At 36.2% G+C, this 16,847-nt stretch overlaps 2 protein-coding genes across 2 annotated transcripts; both read left to right on the top strand.

Moving 5' to 3' along the window:
* The first annotated feature begins 1,420 nt into the window (after positions 1-1,420).
* On the top strand, positions 1,421-3,401 carry LOC107953328 (protein DSS1 HOMOLOG ON CHROMOSOME V). The gene is made up of 3 exons (XM_016888609.2): positions 1,421-1,616; positions 1,745-1,847; positions 3,082-3,401. The coding sequence occupies exons 2-3, from the start codon at positions 1,754-1,756 to the stop codon at positions 3,213-3,215; spliced, it is 228 nt and encodes a 75-aa protein (XP_016744098.1). The 5' UTR covers positions 1,421-1,616; positions 1,745-1,753; the 3' UTR covers positions 3,216-3,401.
* Positions 3,402-8,085: 4,684 nt separating this feature from the next.
* Positions 8,086-9,670, top strand: LOC107956534 (bidirectional sugar transporter SWEET5). The gene is made up of 6 exons (XM_016892157.2): positions 8,086-8,291; positions 8,409-8,445; positions 8,544-8,760; positions 8,844-9,005; positions 9,092-9,211; positions 9,358-9,670. The coding sequence occupies exons 1-6, from the start codon at positions 8,249-8,251 to the stop codon at positions 9,484-9,486; spliced, it is 708 nt and encodes a 235-aa protein (XP_016747646.1). The 5' UTR covers positions 8,086-8,248; the 3' UTR covers positions 9,487-9,670.
* Positions 9,671-16,847: the final 7,177 nt, after the last annotated feature.

The following is a 16,847-nucleotide window of genomic DNA, read 5'->3' as shown; positions in this document are numbered from 1 at the left end:
TACCATAGATGAACTTTTTGCAATTTCTCCAATTACCCAAAGTTGAAAAATACATAATAATGTCAAAATTTATTAGTCATCATAAAATCAACCAGAAAAAATCCGACCCTCATCGAGATGATAGAGGCAAGCAACCTATCAGAGGGATCATTGATGTGCTTGTTGGGGGCAAGCATGTAGAATGGGTAGCCTCCAATTTCAGGCGAAAGGCTCACCTTAGGAGTGTAATGTTAGGGGCGCCCCAGTGAAATAGCCCAGGACTTCTCCATGACAGGTTTAGTTTTCGGAATTTGATGAGAGGGACGTCTTTGATGTTAAAGGAGACAGTCTTCTCATGGTTTTTGCCACTATCTTCTCATTTCAAGTAAAGATGATCTTGATCAACACAGGTAGCTCTGTGAATATTCTCATTGTCAAGGTTTTCAATCAAAAAGAAAATTTTAATATAATAATAAAGAAATATATTTTTAATTAAAAATGATAGGTATCATTACATAATCGGACCAAAAAAATCTTGGCATAATGATTTATTTAGCCCTCCAACTTTATAAAAAAATTAATTTAGATATCCATTTAATTTTTCATCTTTTTTAACTCTTAAACTTGTGTTTTTGTCAAATCACCCTAAAATGAATGAAAAAATTAACAAACATAACTTTGTTGTGGACTGACACGTAAATGTCACATCAACAATTAATTATTTTTTAAAAAAATCAAAAAATATAAAAAATTATTTAAATTATATAAAATCTTTTGAAAAATTAAAAAAATTAAAAAATCTTAAAAATTTTAAAGGTTAAAAGAGGCGAAAAATTAAATGGAGTGCTAAAATATATATATATTTTTTGTAAAGGTTGAGTGCTAAATAAGTCATTATATCAAAAATCTTTAATAACCAAAATGAGAAAAACCATATACTTTAAATAGAGGTACTTATGGGTTGGGTCGAGTTGGGTTCAAACTGAGCCCATGCAATGTATCTAGACTAATTGTCCAAGCTCAGGCTCAACTCGACTTGAAAAATAGACTTATTTTTTTACCCAAGCTCAACCCAATTTAAGAAAAGTAAACTCCAGCCAGCTCATATTTAATTTTTTTAAAATTAGTTTTTATTTAAAAATAATTTTTAGAAAATATAATATACTAAATGTACTAAAAAACGCTAAAATAAAAATTTTCCAATACATTAAAAAATATTAATATTAAAAACATTACCATAAATATAATAAACGTTTTATTGTATTAAATATAAATTTTATATTTTGTATTTTGAATTGAGTTATGTAGTTGAGAAAGGTTTTTTTTTAAAGTTTTTGATAATTGATTTAATTATTATTAGGTTAATAATTATTATTTAACATATATAATTAATATAATTATTTTTATTGCTTTGAATTTAACTAAACTCATTTCGTAAAGGGGCCATCGGAATGAGCAGTTCTACTTTTAAGAACTAAAGTACGCATTGAAACAAAATTAAGTGCGCAACCCTAAAATAGTCATTTTGCGCGCTGCTCTCTCCTTATATTTGGGCTTCATCTGGAGTCTGGACTACGCTTTTCAGTATACGAAAACCCCTCCTCAAGAAATATTCAGTCTCTGTGCAATTACAACTCGTAAGTTAACTAATAATTTCTTTTCAATTTTTTTAATTTTCTAATATCAATTTTCTTTTATTTTAATTCCCCAGTTGCTGCCTTCACAAAATTAGGGTTTTGTGTTAATATTATTTCTCTGTTTTCAGCAAGAAAAAATGGCAACGGAACTACCAAAACCGGCAACCGAAGACGTAAAGTTTGATTTGTTTGAAGATGATGATGAGTTTGAAGAATTTGAGATTGATGAAGGTAATTGTTTTTACCTTATTTTTTTAAAAAAAAAAGGAAAAATTCGTGGAGGCTAGGGTTTAATTTTGGGTATACTAACTGATCAAAAATTATGAAAAAGATTATGCCGATTAGCTTGATTTTTTTACTTTCTTCTATAGTTTTCTTAATGTTGAATTATAAAATATGAGCTGTTCAATTTATTGAACTTCTACGCTTCTGGTTGTATCTAGATTGGAATTTATATTTGAATTAGAGAGGGAGTCTGTATTGCGGCGATACTTGTTGGAGTCCAAGAGGCCATTGGCTTTTATGGCAGATAGTCTTTGAAAAATGTGAATCTAATGTGGTCATTGCCTGGTTGCTGATTTGGTTGCGAACCCTTTTATATATTTGTTTTTTTGTGTCCGAGACTTTGTTTCTCTTTATATATGATACTTATAAGCTGCCTGAATTCATTTACTGGTTACTAGGATCATTGGAGTGCTTGTTTGTGCAATTAAAACTCCCATTTTTATATCTGGTTAACCATAATATACTAGGTCTAGCTTGAAACATTGTTATAAATTCTTGTTGGAAACGTACACAACTTGATTCTTGATTCATCAAACTCTTGTTGCAGTCAGAATGAGAGCTTCTCTTAGCCTCTCGCAGAATTTTGACACTCATAATTTTCTGACCTAGCCCCCAAGCTGAACTGACCTGTTTTCACCTTAATGACCATGTTAGTATTTGCAATTCACAAAATTTTGACATCATCTTATACCCATATTATCCTTCCATGAGCCTGACTTTCAAATTTGCTAATTATAGAATTATATTTACTTTCACCAATTAGGTATAAAAATAAAACATTGGATTTCAAGAGTTTTCCCTGGCAGCAGATCACAAACAATCTTTAGTATTCTTGGACTCCTAATCTCTGATGCAAGCAACTGATAACATGGTTGCATGCTGTTGGCTTAAAGAATGTTGTGATGATAATTAATGTTCATAGTATAATTTAATTCCACGTAGTATACTTTTTGCTGCCCTAAGATCATTACTTGTTCTTCTGGGATGTATCATCTGTTTCTTTTCTGAATTACAGCTTGTTTCCTTTTGATAGTGGTACTTGGTTCACTAAATACTTGCTCCCTCTTGCTAGTCTCAGCTGATGGATCTGTGTTTGGTTTCAGTTTTTTTAGAGAATTCGTAATGTATTTAATATGATATCTGGGAGAATTGCAATCTGAACTTTTCTGTTCTCTGGCAGAGTGGGAGTTAAAGGAAGAAGGAAAGGAGATTACACAGCAATGGGAAGATGACTGGGATGATGATGATGTCACTGACGATTTCTCTTTACAACTGAGGAGGGAACTTGAGAATAACACTGAGAACAACAACTAAGCTGGACTTATGCATTCCTCTGCACTGAACTTGTCTGAATCGGGGTTATTTTTTTTGTTTGATTTTCTTTTCCATGCAAAGCGAATGAAGGAATCAGCTGTAACTCTTTATGCTTGGGTGTACTGGTAGAAACTTAAAATGCAGAAACTGGTTTGATGGTTCTCTAAAATATAGACATTTGATTTAGCTGCTTGTGCCCCGTTAGAGCTATTGTCTACGTATTGTTTGTTTAACTTCTCAGGATGATCTGCTCCCTTTTTTACGTTTTACAACTTCCCAACCATTTCCAAGTAATCTAAAATGCAATCTCGAAGGGGCCCAAACTACTAATTAAATTGCCTGAATACTGTCAAGTTTGATTTGAATTTTAGAACTTGATATTTGGCTTAAGCTCGATTAAGCTTGTTTATCAACTTTTATATTTAAGTTTGAGTTTAGCTCGATAATTAAATTTAGGGTTAATAATATATATTAAAGGTAATAATGTAATTTAATAATGTAAAAATATGAAAAACTTGATAATGCTCATGAGTCCGTTCAGGTTGAGTATTACTATCAATAGTTAAAGTTGCATGAGCTCTAGCTCAGCTTGAAAATTACCGGATCAAGTTTGATTCTTTTTTGAGTCAAATTCGAATACTTTATTAACACCAGTATCTTATTTATTCTCTTAAACTATGATAACCTTTGAGAATAACAAAATTTGTGAGGGATATGCTAAAAGAAAACACGTCTTTTTTAAGTCAAAAAATGCAGTCTCAACATCTAGATCCACATTAATTTTTTTTGGACCAACTAGACAACGAGCTTAGGTGGTAAACAATATTGATTTGTGATTGTTGATGACTGTTTTAGATATACTTGGGTTGTCTCTTTATTTTCAATAGACAAAGCTTTGAAAAGAAATTCATTTCCTGAAAATTAATTCATATCGCATAAAGCCTCAGCTACACCCAACTCACCACTGCTCTCCACCATCCTTGCCATGCTTTGAATAAAGCCTCTGCTACACCCTCCCTTTAATCCAACTTCACTGCACCATTACATCGCACCAGGCAGCTTGGCATGGGATACCAGTCCCGATATAGGCACAATATGGTGACCAAATGATCAATGTTGAGGTGATAAGGGCAGGTGGAAGGAGGCTTTGTATGAACAGCTATCGATAGGGCTTAAACCATTTGGTGAATGATGTAGAGACTGGGGACAAAATCAAGGAAGTGATGGGGAACCAGATGATGAAAATGGAAGCTGCAATAATCAATGAAATGGCAGGGCAAAGGTCAGAGGTTGGTGGGGGTTGTGAGAATATGATGAAGACACTTTTCCAAGCTTGTAAAAGAATCGAAAACATTTTTCTATAAATTTTTATAATCAAATAATTTTTTCTATAATTTTTTATAATTATTAATAAATTTTACATAATTTTATATAATTTTTTTATATTTTTTAAAATTACCTAAAAAATTACTAACAAGATGAATCTAGACAATCATTTGAAAAAGTTATATGGAGGATTGTTGAGTTGGCAATCTATCGGAAGAAAACAATAAAATTAATGGCAGTGATCAATTTGTAAATTTTTTTTATTTAGAGTGACTAAAATAAGACAAACCCTATTTTAAAGTGATCATAGGTGTAGTTTACATTATTATTCATGTATTAAAATATATTTATATATATTCAAATAAATATTTGTTATGCTCATGTGCCACAGGTGAAAAGAAGTAAGTTAGGGAGGAGGTCGTAGCTAGGTATTTTCCTAGGGTATTGCAGCAATAGAAAGGGTTATAGAATTTATGATCCTTCCTCTAAGAAAATTTTGGTGAGTAGGGATGTTGTGTTCGATGAAGGTAAAACATGAAATTGGGATGCTACTGAAGTTGAAATACTTGAGCAATGGGAGTGCAAACAAGGTTCGCAAAATTATGATGATGGAAGCGAGCTAAGGCCGCAATCTGGTAATGATCTAATTGAAGCAAACTTTGACAACACTTTAGTAAAGGGCACACGATCGATTGATGAGATCTATCAGCAAGCTGATGTAGCACTACTTGAACTTGCGAGCTTTAAAGAAGCTAAAACCATAGAAGGTTGGAAAGAAGCCATGCGAGAGGAGTTGAATATGATTCACAAGAACCAGACTTGGGAGCTCGTTGACAAACCGTCGTACAAAAAGGTTATTGGCGTTAAGTAGGTGTTCAAAACCAAAATCAATGTTGATGGTTCGCTCAATAGACTGAAGGTGAGGTTGGTTGGGAAAGGTTTTAGTCAGCAATATGGCATTGATTATTGGGAGACTTTTGCACCAATAGCAAGGTTGGACATGATTAGATTATTATTGGTCTTGGTAGCACATATGGGTTGGAAAATTCATCAGTTGGATGTTAAATCAACTTTTCTGAATGGCTACTTGTAGGAAGAAATCTATGTGGAGCAACCTCCTGCGTTCGCAATTAGAGGAAAAGAAGAGAAGGTAGACAAGGTTAAGAAAGCCTTATACAGATTGAAATAGGCTCTGCGAGCTTGGTATGCTAGGATAGATGAGCACTTTACGAGTTTAGGGTTTCAAAAGATCCTTAGCAAGCCTATCCTGTATGTGAAGAAGACTGGCGAAATCACTTTGCTGATTGTTTCATTATATGTTGATGATCTGCTTGTGATTGAAGCAGCAATGATTTAGTAAAGGAGTTCAAGTTGCAAATGGAAAATATGTTTGAAATGTCAAACCTTGGGGAAATGAAATATTTCTTGGGAATGGAAGTGTGACAAGTTCAAGAAGGAATTTTCATAAGTCAATAGAGCTTCGCACTAAATATTTTAAAGAGGTTCTACAAGGAGAAATGTAAACCAATTGGCATGCCTGTTGCACTTGGAGAAAAACTTAGCAGCAGTGAAGATTTTCAAAAGGTTGATGAAAAGAATTATCGAAGTCTCGTGGGTTGTTTGTTGTCCTTATAAGCGACATGACATGATATTATGTTCGCAGCTGGCTTGTTGTCAAGATTTATGCACTGCTGTGATACTTCTCATTTGAAAGCTACGAAGAAGGTGTTGAGATATGTCAAAGGAACAATCGATTTTAGTGTTTGGTTCGCAAAGGCAAACACGTTGAAGCTTGTTGGGTACATTGACAGTGATTAGGCTAGATTAGTGGATCATATGCGAAGTACCTCCGGATATTTCTTTTCGCTTGGATCTGAGGTACTCTCTTGGATTTCAAAGAGGCAATCGGTAGTTGCTCAATCTACAGGTGAAGCAGAGTATGTAGTTGCGACAACAACAGTCAACCAAGCAATTTGGTTGAAAAAACTTTTGTTTGAATTGAATCTTGTACAGGTTAAAACAACCCAAATTTTATGTGACAACCAGTCCGCCATAGCAATTGCGAAGAACCCAATCTTTTATGGAAAGACAAAACATTTCAAGATCAAGTACTATTTTGTGAGAAGTCAAATAAAGGAAAGAAGTGACTTTGGTTCATTGCAGTACTGAAACTCAACTTGTAGACGAGGTTTGAAAAGCTGAGAAATAAAATTGGTGTTCGCAGAATGAAGACCAAGGAGGAGTGCTGCAAGATGATCATTCATGCAACATGCACATTTGGCTAACCCTCCAAGATTGGCGAACTCAAGGTAAGTGGTGAGCTACCTCAAATGAACAGTAAGTAGCGAGCTCATTACTTTGGCAGACTAGAATGTGAACTAGGGTTGCGGGAAAAATGCAAACTAGGATCGCAAAAAAGATGCGAGTTGTCTAAAGCTAGACCATGAAGCTGTGAAGCAACTAGATTTGAAGAACTTGCGTGCAAGTTATGTTTTCATGTTATGTTTTCCAGATTTTTAGGAGATTTAGCATTTATTAGCATAGTATATTTGATGTTTATTAGCATAAAATCTTTGTTATTTCTTTTCATAATTAGGAGTTTTTTTTCTTGTTATAAATATCATTGTTTCATTGTTCAAAAAGTGTGTTATATATGAAACTTTAGCAGACAGTTTTGTTGCTAAATTTCTTGCTTTTCTCTGCAATTCTTCCTTTTTTAGCGTTGAAATTTCAACATCGACCACTTGCCCTCCAGAATGTAACCACCATTCAATCCTCTAGGCATTTAATCTACTGTTAAGAGCATAATCCTTTTGGTCACTAAACCCCCACATGGGTTCAACTACTCCGTACCTCAAATCAGAAAGAATGACAAGAATGACACCCATCACAGACATCCTCATCCTATTAAGGACATCTACCTCATGTATCCTACAATGATGGTCTGATAACGAATCTACCACGTAAATGCTACCCAACACGGGACCTCACCTATAAACACTCCCCAAGATGATGAAGTGGGGATTAACTCTTCGGCACACTTACCTACACTCTTCCAATTTATTCCCAACTTCCACCTCCACCACCTTCACTCTTTCTACTCTCCAGTTCTTTCGCTCGACAGGGTGAATCGATCTCCGTCAGCACCACCACTTCCTCTTCCTTGTCTCCTCCTTGTTGATCCACACATCAATAAGAATCAAATTGATAGAAAATATAAATATTAAGGGCACCTTATTTTTAATCAATTTCAGATCACTCTCATATTAGAGTTTAGAGCTAAAAAGGATATAATTATGTTAGGATAAAATGAAAGTATTTTTAACCATTAAGTTATTATATCCAAGGCAAAGCAAACGCACCGCATCCTTCTCGGTTAGACTGGAGCTCGCATGAAACTGATTAAAATTAGTTGCATGAAAAGCAACTAGTTCGACGTAAATTGCGTATGACCAATCTTTTCTTTTCTTTTTTTAACCTATATATGGAGAAGTCAAGAGTTCTCTCTCGATCCACAGTTCTAGCAGTACAGCACAGAAATAATCTTATCTAACAACTACTATTTATGCAATTTGTTCACTAGCTAATTTACTCCACATAATCCTACATTTCTAAGCATCATTGCATTCAAAAAAACAAAACCAAGGTTTCAGTCCTTTTTGTCCTAATTTTCTCGACCTACTTTCTTCTCCAAAGTTGCAGTCAAAATGTTGAGCACAAATGCGATTAGAACCATCGTTGGGATCATCGGTTCGTACCCAAATCACCATTAAATCAAATGCTTAGTGAATACACACATATATATACGTATGCATGTATTTTGTTATTATTGTTCTAACTTTTAGTATATTATCTCTTTTTATTCAGGAAATATCATCTCCTTGTTCCTGTTTCTCTCGCCCGTGTATGCAAATTTATGCTTCTAATTTTTACATTTTGTCATTTCTGTTTTTTTATTAATTGCTAAAAGTGTTTTTGTTTGTTTGTTTGCTTTACGATTAGTCCCACATTTATTAAAATATTTAAATTGAAATCCGTGGAAGAGTTCAAGCCGGATCCATATGTAGCAACAATCTTGAACTGTGCCATGTGGGTGTTCTATGGTCTCCCCATAGTCCATCCCGACAGTCTTTTGATCATTACCATTAATGGTGTTGGCCTGGTGATTGAGGGTGTCTTCGTAACCATCTTCTTTATCTTCTCTAACAACAAGAAACGAGTTAGTATAATTACATACATACATATATATTCACCATAATTTTCCATATATTGAAAAGAAATCCCATTCTTTTCCTTTTGCAGAAGAGGATTTGCTTTTATCTTTTGATCGAAATCATCTTCATGGTAGCCGTAGTTTTGATTACTTTACTTGTGTTTCAAACAACCCAAAAAAGGTCCATGTTTGTTGGAATTTTGGCCATTGTCTTCAACATTGGAATGTACACTTCACCATTGACAGTCATGGTACGTATGAATTTAGTTTTGTTTTTATACCTTTCCATTAGCTAAGTAAAATTCTCATATTTATTGAATTATTGACGTTTTGGCAGCGTATGGTGATTAAGACAAAAAGCGTCAAGTACATGCCCTTCAGTCTCTCACTTTTTAACTTCTTAAATGGAGTTGTTTGGGTGATTTATGCATTACTCAAATTTGATATTAACGTCTTGGTAAACTCTCTGCAAGCTCCTCTTATATATATTTGGAATATATGGTACAAGAGTATTAACTTTTATATATAAGGAAAGTGAACATAATCACGTATGTTACATGTCCATGTCTATGACCTTAATCGACACTTTGTTTTTTTGTGTAGATTCCGAATGGCTTGGGAACCCTGTCAGGTTTGGTGCAGCTTATACTTTATGCATGGTTCTATAGAACTACCAAATGGGATGAAGATGATAAAGCACCAGCTCAACAAGTTCAACTTTCCGAGATTTGATGATGACGCCATCAAATTTTATTTCTCTTTATTCTCCTTTCAAGTGGATTTGTCGTTCTTGTTTGTCTATCATTCCCAGGTTTTCAGATTTTCGTAGACAAAATCTGTACAACAAATATTTTCTTGCCAGTATTTCCATTCCACTTTAATTGCAGAAAAATGTTTGGTTCCTGTTCCTACAAAATTTGAGTTCAATCTTGTTCTTGTTTCTTATTAGTTTACTACTTTAATTCCTCGGCTTCAAACAGGACTCATATGTGTGTGTGTGTGTGTGTGTGTGTGTGTGTTGCCTAAGACCACAATCCACCATTTGCAGACATGTTCTTCAACTTAGGCTATATCCTTGCAGAACATCTTATTGGGCACATTTCAATTTTGAGTGTTATGCAAATTTTATTGTCAGACCTGAATATCTCAAGAGCCATGTAACCACAGGTTCCAATCTCTCTTGTCATGTCATTAACCCAAAATTAACAATCCTCACTGTACGTTTCTTGTCTAGCTTATTTACATCTATGTGAATGAAAGTAACTCAACCTACAAAATCATAGACCCCCTCTTAAGCATAAAGCTCAAGAAAATTACAAGACACACAGATATGTATGCATTATGCTTGAGCTATGAAACCATTTCACTACAACACAACAAAGAAAAGAAATTACAAACAACAAAAACAAGACCTAGGTACTCTCTTGCAATATCAAGGGAATGTTGAGCAACCACTTTAAAAGCTAGCTTTCTTTCTCCTATTCTTTGTAAGATAATAGTTCAGAACACCCCTAAGAAGATATTCAAGAACAACACAACACACACTACTTGGCATGCCTAATTAACCACCCTTGGCCTGTATATATAGCCTTGATGAGCTCATTGTTGCCCCTATAAACTATAACGTTTGAACCAGAATTAGTGAGATTAAAAATAATAAGAAACTACAAAGATGATCAACGACCACAAAAATAATTAGAACTTACAAGCATGCTAGTCTCTTTTAGAATACACAAAACAGCCAAGTCCTTATAAATCATCTGACATAAACCCCAAGATAATAACCCATAGTAACTTAGAACCACTGAGGCTAATGAGCTATGAGACGAAGGGACCTAAAAGCAACAATAACGAGACCAAGTATTATAATATCCCTTGTCTAACATTGCATCAAAAACTAGAGTAAACCTTAGTAGAAACGCCTGATTTTACCGTCTGCTTTCAGCTGTGAAATCCTATTAAAGAATAACCTTGATTACACAAAATTAAACTGAACTATTCACTAATGCAAATCATGTGAGAATCTAAAACTTAAATTAGTCAATTCGTCTAAAAGGTGGGGGGGGGGGGGAATAGCCTTGAAAGAAAACAATATCAAGGGAAAAAAGAATTATTTTGCATTTGGGCACTCTAAAAAGATTCTAACCAGCAACATCCTGGCCATCATATTTTCCACGGTGAACAGTACCAAAGGTACAATGAGCAATGATAGTTTTGATGATGAACTTGGAAGATCGATCCCCTACCAATGTCTCCCCTTCTCTAAAGTTGCCTTCTTAATGGTGCTATATTTGCGAGCAAGCCTCATCATCATCATCATCTCTCTTACTCTTGTTGTTGCCACTAGTCCTAAGTCCTTGTTAGGAGTAACAGTTTCTGTTATTAGTTAGTAAGTTGTTAAGTTTTCGGTTAGTAGTTACTGGTGAGGTTGCATGTACTGCATGCATTAAATACCCCTTGTAATCAGCATTATGAGATATGAATGAAGAATGATTTCATTAAGTTGTTGAAAGTTTAGCATGGTATCAAGAGCCAAATTTTTTTTTCTCATCAAATAGTTTTGTTGTTTTTCTTGTTTTTTCATGGAGCCAAGTGCAGATACTCCGCATAATTCTTCAAATATTGGTGGAGCAACTCAGTCGCAGGATCTTGGCGTTGGTGGATCTTCAACCGTTCAATATTTTACCAAGCATGACACGGTCAAACTTGCAGACCATAATTTCTTGCTGTGGAAACATCAGTTGTTGCTGATTCTTGAAGGATATGGGCTTGAAGGCTTTGTTTTGGGCACGGTTTCTGTTCCTCCTGCTGTTCTTGTAGAGGCTGATGGTCGTGTTGTTGATAATCCTCGTTTTCTTGTTCATAAGAAACAGGATAAGTTTCTTGCTGCTTGGCTTGTTTCGACTGTCACGGACGAGGTTTTGGTTCATCTAACTGCAGCTAAAACGAGTCTTGATATTTGGAACACCATTGAAAGAAGGTTTGGCGCTACGTCGAATATTAAGATCTCGAGTATGCGTCATGCATTATACTCGATCAAGAAAGGTAGTTTAAATGTTAAAGAATATTTGCATAAGGTCAAGACTCTTATTGATAGCTTAACAGCTGTTGGCAGTGATGTTACGGAAAAAGAGCAAGTTAGTGTTATTCTGTCTGGGCTTCCCATTGAATATGAGTCTATTCGTGTTTTTGCGTCTGCGGCTTCAGTTTCGTTGGACTTGCTGACTGATATGCTTCTTGATTTTGAGGCTAGACAGTTGGTTGTTTTGTCAGAAACTCCTTTGCAGGTAAACTTAACTAAATATCAAGATGATGCAGATAGTTCGAAACCTTCTTATGCTCAGGACTCAAAACAAGGTTTTCGTGGTTCGACTCGCAGTTGGTCGCGTGGCAGAACTAGAGGCACTGGTCGAGGATGGTCTCGTTCTAGACCACAGTGTCAACTTTGTGGTAAGGTTGGTTATATTGTACAAAATTGTTATCATCGATTTGATGAGAATTATTTTGGACAAAACCCTTCAGTCAATTTTCATCAAGTGCACGAGTTTGCTCCTTCCTCCACGGCTTGCTCTTCTGTACTTAATTGTTCTGGTTCGTGCTCTCGACTGTCAACTTCATCGTCATCATCAGCTGATCAAACCTGGTATCCAGATTCTGGTGCAACAAATCATGTTACACCTGACAGATCCGCTCTTATGTCAGTGACTCCTTATACAGGTGCAGGTCAGGTTGTTATGGGCAATGGTAAGTCAGCACCTATCGCTAATATAGGATCTTCTAATATTCTGGCTGGCTCTAGGCTTTTTCATCTTCAGCGTGTGTTACATGTTCCTACAATGTGCAAAAATTTGTTATCTGTGGGACAGTTTGCAAAAGATAACGGTGTCTTTTTTGAGTTTCATCCTTTTCTCTGTTTTGTGAAGGACATTCAGACAGGGAAGATCCTTCTCGAGGGCCACATGCATGAAGGTCTCTACCGTTTTCAGCTGTCCAAGTCTACTCTCGATAGTACAAGTTTTCTTTCGAAGCCTAGTTCGTGCTCAATAAACAGTGGCCAACTTTCCTCTGCAGTTTTATGGCACAATAGACTTGGACATCCGTGCTCTAATGTCTTGTCTCAAGTGTTAAAATCTTGTAAAATCTCGTTTGTACAAAATAGTTTACCTACTATATGTACGGCCTGCCAAATGGGCAAAGCTCAAAAGCTTCCTTTTCCTGCTTCCACTACAGTGTACAAGATTCCTTCTGGGCTTGTAGTTTCTGATGTATGGGGGCCAGCTCATGTGCCTTCCAATGGGTTTTGCTATTACGTGTCCTTTGTTGACATGTACAGTAGATATACTTGGATCTACTTTCTTAAAAATAAATCTGAGGTTGCTTCTTGTTTTGCTAATTTTCATCAGATGGTAAAAACTCAATTTGGTTATTCTATCAAGATGTTCCAAACAGATGGTGGGGGAGAATATCGTGTTTTGACAAAAGAGTTTTCTCGACTGGGTATTCAACATAGGGTTACTTGTCCATACACCTCCGAGCAGAACGGAGTGGCTGAAAGGAAGCATAGACAAATTGTTGATATGGGATTATCTCTTCTAGCTCAATCTGGTGTACCATTGAAGTTCTGGTATTATGCTTTTGCACATGCTGTTTATTTAGTAAATAGACTGCCTACCTTAGTTTTACATCAAATGAGTCCGTATGAGAAACTTCACGGTAACAAACCTGACTATACTACTCTTCGGGTGTTTGGCTGTGCTTGCTATCCTGATTTGAGACCTTTTCAGCAATACAAGCTACAGTACAGGTCAAAAGTTTGTGTTTTTCTTGGGAGTACCCCGAATATAAAAGCGTTTCGGTGTCTTGTTGATGATGGTAGGGTGTATCTTTCTCGGCACGTTCGGTTTGATGAGGAAAGATTTCCGTTCCATGGTGGTTTTTGTTCAAAGTTCCACAACAATGTCATTAAGGACTCTTGTAAACAGCAGACCATGCTCCCTATTATTATGCGTCATAATTTTCCTGAAACAGGTTTAACACAAGCAGACACACGATTGGTTAGGACATCTCCAATGGCATGTTCTTTAGTTCCATCACATCATACTCCTTCTTGTTCCAGCTCGTTAGGTGGTATCTCTCTTCCAACAGAGGTTTCTCCATTATGTGGTCCAAATGAGTTTCGGTCAGAAATTTCGTTGACACATGGACAGAGTGAATGTCAAGTTGAAGCTCCTTTGAATGTTAATATGCACCCCATGCAGACCCGTTCAAAGAATGGAATTTTTAAACCGAAATTTTTAGCTTCGGTATTGACTGAAAAGGAGCCTTTGACGATAAGTGAGGCGTTTCAAAGCCCGGCATGGACAGACGCTGCTAAAGCGGAATATGATGCTTTGCTAGCTAACCAAACCTGGGATCTCGTGCCACTACCTAAAGGACGACGAGCCGTTGGTTGTAAATGATTTTTTAAACTGAAGAAACATGCAGACGGGTCTATTGCTCGATACAAGGGTAGGCTTGTGGTTAAGGGCTACTTGCAGGAAGCTGGTATCGACTTTCAAGAAACATTCAGCCCGGTTGTTAAACCAACTACAATTCGGGTTGTACTTGCCTTAGCTATGTCGTCTAACTGGCCATTTCGACAGGTAGACATAAATAATGCCTTTTTGAATGGCGAGTTGAGTGAAGATATCTACATGGTGCAGCCCCCGGGGTTCGAAAAGCGAGGGGCAAATGGTGAGCAGCTAGTTTGCAAGCTTCGGAAAGCCTTGTACGGTCTCAAACAAGCACCACGGGCGTGGTTCAATAAGTTGCATGAATTCCTGGTGTCCATGAAGTTTGAAGTTTCCAAAGCCGATAATTCTCTGTTCATTTTTCAAACCAAGTCCCAGTTGATTTATGTGTTGATATATGTCGATGACATTATCATTACTGGGAATGATACTGTGTTCATAGGTGATTTTGTTACTCAATTAAATGCCAGGTTTTTGTTAAAAGATCTGGGGAAGCTAAGTTACTTTCTTGGAGTTGATGTCAAGTACACTACACAAGGGCTGTTTCTCACACAAAGAAAATACATTCTGGATCTTCTTCAACGTGCATCTATGGAGAAGTCAAATAGTTTACCTACACCAATGGTCACCATCGGTCATCTTTCTGCTAATACTGGGAGTCCTGTTGAAGATGAAAGTCATTATCGAAGTATTGTTGGTGCTTTGCAATATGTGGTAATTACTAGACTCGACATAGCGTATGCTGTTAACAAAGTTTGTCAATTTATGCATAAACCTTCGGATTTGCATTTCAAAGCTGTGAAAAGAATCTTAAGATATCTACAAGGCACACTGAATTATGGGTTGAAGTTTGTTCGTTCGTCGAAGTTTTTACTTGAAGGATACACGGATGCTAGTTGGGGTTCGGATGTAGATGATCGACGGTCCACTTCAGGATTCTGTGTGTTTCTTGGAGGGAACCCGATCTCCTGGAGCTCAAGGAAGCAACAAGTGATCTCTAGGTCAACAGCAGAGGCAGAATATAGAAGTGTTGCTCATCTCGCTGCAGAATTGGTTTGGATTCGGTCATTACTGACTGAGTTGCATGTTCCAGTTCCAAGGAAAGCATTGATATGGTGTGATAGTTCAGCTGCTGTTGCAGTAGCAGGAAACCCGGTTTTACATTCAAAATTCAAGCATGTAGAGATGGATTTGTTTTTCGTTAGAGAAAAAGTTACAGATGGTGTACTTCAAGTTGGCCATGTTTCGGGATCAGACCAAATTGCTGATGTTTTGACAAAACCTTTGCCAGTGGGAATTTTCACTAAGTTTCGAGATCTACTTTGTGTTACTGATGCAAGTCAAGAAGTTTTTGATGAGAAGAAGAATTGATAAGTAAGGGGCATGTTAGGAGTAACAGTTTCTGTTATTAGTTAGTAAGTTGTTAAGTTTTCGGTTAGTAGTTACTGGTGAGGTTGTATGTACTGCATGCATTAAATACCCCTTGTAATCAGCATTATGAGATATGAATGAAGAATGATTTCATTAAGTTGTTGAAAGTTTAGCAGTCCTAACCCTGTAAAGATACCTGTCAAGTATCTAATCGGCCCTCACAAACCTACCATAGCTATCCTTCATACTTTTGAAAAGGCAAAAACTTTTTACAGAAACTAAAGGAAGAAAAAAACAAATAAAAAAGTGAAAACTGAGAGAGTTGCTCAATAATAAGTGATGGGTGATTGTTACACTGGGATAAAAAAGACCAGCCTTTTAGTCCTTGCTTCTTCTTGTTTTTTCTTCTTTATTGTTGAAGTTGTTCCCGGAAGAGAAAGAAAGAGAAGAAGAAAGAGAGGGAGGGCCACATGGACGCATGGAATTGCCTGAACATAAGGTGTGTAGCTCACCCACTTTTGTCTCGTCTTCTTTCTCCAATGTTTCAAATTCTACTACATTCACCATTTTTTTTTTCATTTTTCACTCTACATATTTTTACTTTTCTTTCATTTTTCAGATTAATTTACTAGAAAAAGGCCGATTTCTAAAAAAAATTACGGAAATGTGTCATTTTGCCTGATATTTAATGAGATGGCCCATTTTTGGTAAAACGCGTTGAGCTGAAATTAATTTTAGAGAAAAACTAAAAAAGCGTGTCTAATTCAGTACTTTTTTCCCCTCTGACCTGTACTGTAAATAGCGTTCATGTCAGCGCGCTTTACTAAAGCGCGTCCACGTAAGCGCGTCCACGTAAGCGCGTTTTTTTCCTTATTCCAACGGCCATTTCTAATGGCAAAAAAAGAGAGTATAAACCCCCAACACATTTTTTAGTCCGCCGTCATGTGATTGTGTCCATTGATCGAAGAGTATGTTAGTAAGGTATGTTGCCTCTGCTGAGTTAGTTGACTGCAATATTTCCAACATCTCATGAAAATGGTTCTTCATGATCTCATACCCTGTCAATATAAGTTAGCGACGATTACATACCAAAAAATATTTTTAAAAAACAAACGAAATATTACAAACCAAATAATATTAGTGGCAATTAAATACTCATGTTGGTCACTTGTCGTCACTCAGAGATACATGTCTCATCCATTAATTGAGTGG

Source organism: Gossypium hirsutum, chromosome D07 (genome assembly GCF_007990345.1).
Source record: "Gossypium hirsutum isolate 1008001.06 chromosome D07, Gossypium_hirsutum_v2.1, whole genome shotgun sequence".
NCBI lineage: Eukaryota > Viridiplantae > Streptophyta > Magnoliopsida > Malvales > Malvaceae > Gossypium > Gossypium hirsutum.
This window is presented reverse-complemented; position numbering and strand designations above follow the sequence as displayed.

Bases quoted from the DNA above. Each gene is read 5' to 3' on its own strand.
- LOC107953328 (XM_016888609.2), top strand. From the start codon at position 1,754: ATGGCAACGGAACTACCAAAACCGGCAACCGAAGACGTAAAGTTTGAT. The intron at 1,848-3,081 runs GTAATTGTTTTT...GTTCTCTGGCAG, and splicing joins AGAATTTGAGATTGATGAAG to AGTGGGAGTTAAAGGAAGAA.
- LOC107956534 (XM_016892157.2), top strand. From the start codon at position 8,249: ATGTTGAGCACAAATGCGATTAGAACCATCGTTGGGATCATCG. The intron at 8,446-8,543 runs GTATGCAAATTT...CTTTACGATTAG, and splicing joins TTCCTGTTTCTCTCGCCCGT to TCCCACATTTATTAAAATAT. The intron at 8,761-8,843 runs GTTAGTATAATT...TTCCTTTTGCAG, and splicing joins TCTCTAACAACAAGAAACGA to AAGAGGATTTGCTTTTATCT.